General features: G+C 44.2%; 1 protein-coding gene across 1 annotated transcript in view; it reads left to right on the top strand.

The window, feature by feature from the left end:
• The window catches only part of LOC101846608 (syntaxin-binding protein 1), a gene marked incomplete at its 5' end in the record, with an annotated part of 28,598 nt that overhangs the window by 7,508 nt on the left and 18,777 nt on the right, over positions 1-2,313 (top strand). The window contains 1 exon segment of the mRNA XM_013088619.1: positions 1,775-1,982. Coding sequence (XP_012944073.1) covers positions 1,775-1,982 — 208 coding nt within the window.

Here is a 2,313-nt window from a genome sequence, read left to right as displayed (position 1 = left end):
TCTCTCTCTCTCTCTCTCGCTGGCTCTTTCCTCCCTCACTTTCTCTTAGTCTTACAACAGCACTAGCCTCATCCCCCCCCCAAAAAAAAATCTCTTTTTAAAACTCCACATACACGTACTAAACATCTCATAACTATTCTATTCATTCGTTTAAATGTCCCCAGAATTCAAAGAGGCTTTCTCCCTCTTTGACAAGGACGGGGACGGCACTATCACCACTAAAGAGCTCGGAACTGTGATGAGGTCCTTGGGACAGAACCCAACAGAAGCCGAGTTGCTGGATATGATTAACGAGGTGGATGCTGATGGTTAGTGGGGGAACAGCAATATCTGGGGACATGATAATATTAATATATGTCATGCATAAATAAATGCCATATCTATCTATCTATCTATCTATGCCTCCCATATTTTTCTAATACATGTACCTCTCTCTCTCTCTCTCTCTCTCTCTCTCTCTCTCTCTCTCTCTCTCTCTCTCTCTCTCTCTCTCTCTCTCTCTCTCTCTCTTGATCAACAATAGATCGTAAAGAGAGATATATTATATAGTATGTATTTGTTAGAGGTATAATGGTATGTATAGGTACATGGGAAAGCTTCATCAACTCTTTCTCTCTCTCTCTCTCTCTCTCTCTCTCTCTCTCTCTCTCTCTCTCTCTCTCTCTCTCTCTCTCTCTCCCCCTCTTCTCCCCACTCACATACCTCTATTTCTCTCTCCATCTCTCTCCTTCTTCTCGTTGTATGATACTCTCTGGCAACAGCTCTAATCTTGGCCACTTATATAACGTAATTGTGTAGCAAGTTCTGTAACAATTTTACGAAAACTAAAATTAATGGGTGGTTTGCAGGTGCTCTGGTTTGGTTTGTTCCTTCTTTCCTATCAAACATCTATCATCCTTATCTCTCCTTTTTCTTTTTGTGTTTGTTCCTCTCTTGTAAGGCCTCTAATCATCAGCATTTATATGACCTTATTGTGTTTGTACCTCTCTTGTAAGGCCTCTAATCGTCAGCATTTATATGACCTTATTGTGTTTGTTCCTCTCTTGTAAGGCCTCTAATCATCAGCATTTATATGACCTTATTGTGTGGCAAGTGCAGTAGAATGCTTACGAACAAAAACTAAAATTACAATTATAGCTTAGCTCACCAGCAACACCTCAAATCTCCTGCACTTCTGTGACCGTCTAACCTGATTGCGTTGCAGGTGCCGTAAAACTCTTACTAAAATTGCCCCTCGGGGCAGGGCTACTGACTGAAGTGTCTTTAGGCCATTCCCAAGGGGGGGGACATTAAAATGTTCTCATACACAGTAGAATTGTACATGGGCTGATTCATCTTTGTCACGCTCATAAGTATGCCTGAACTACAACAGGGAACTGCTGCTTTTTCTTTCCTAATCCTTACTATCGTAATTTATCCTCTACTTCTTTTGTATGTTTGTCACTCTCTTGTGACCTGCTATTTCCGGGGTGCCTTGATAGTCGAAGCAGACTTTGTGCTGTTGAAGCTAGAGAGGTGAGCAGAGTAAGTCTGATTCCCTGTAAAAACTTCTCTTTTGACATCCACCCCTTGGCGCTCATATGACCATATGCAGTTGCGAACGCCGTAAAACCTTTGCTAAAACAACGCTAACTAACAAAACCAAAATTGTAATTATAACTAAACTCACCAGTAACACCTCAAATCTCCTGCACTTCTGTGACCGTCTGACCTGATTGCACTGCAAGTGCCGTATAACTCTTACCAAAAACGGAAAACCCTTGTGTGTTCTCAGACAGGTGACGAAGAAGCTGAAGCAGTTTGCCGAGTCGAAGCGTATGAATACGTCGGACAAGACCAACATCCGCGACCTGAGCCAGATGCTGAAGAAAGCGCCGCAGTACCAGAAGGAGCTGAGCAAGTACTCGGCGCACTTTCACCTAGCTGAGGACTGTATGAGGCAGTACCAGAAACATGTGGATAAACTGTGTCGTGTGGAACAGGTGGGTGGGTGGTGGGAGGACTCTATGAGGCAGTATCAGAAACATGTGGATAAACTGTGTCGTGTGGAACAGATGGGTGCTTGGTGTGTGGTGGGAGGACTGTATGAGGCAGTATCAGAAACACGTGGATAAACTGTGTCGTGTGGAACAGGTGGGTGGGTGGTGGGAGGACTGTATGAGGCAGTATCAGAAACACGTGGATAAACTGTGTCGTGTGGAACAGGTGGGTGCTTGGTGGGTGTGTTTGTGGGTGGTTGGTGGGTGTGTGTGTGGGTGGATGGTGGGTGGTGGGAGGACTGTATGAGGCAGTATCAGAAACACGTGGATAAAC

The sequence above is a fragment of the Aplysia californica genome, unplaced genomic scaffold, assembly GCF_000002075.1.
Source record: "Aplysia californica isolate F4 #8 unplaced genomic scaffold, AplCal3.0 scaffold00776, whole genome shotgun sequence".
In the NCBI taxonomy this organism is placed as follows: Eukaryota; Metazoa; Mollusca; class Gastropoda; order Aplysiida; family Aplysiidae; genus Aplysia; species Aplysia californica.
This window is presented reverse-complemented; position numbering and strand designations above follow the sequence as displayed.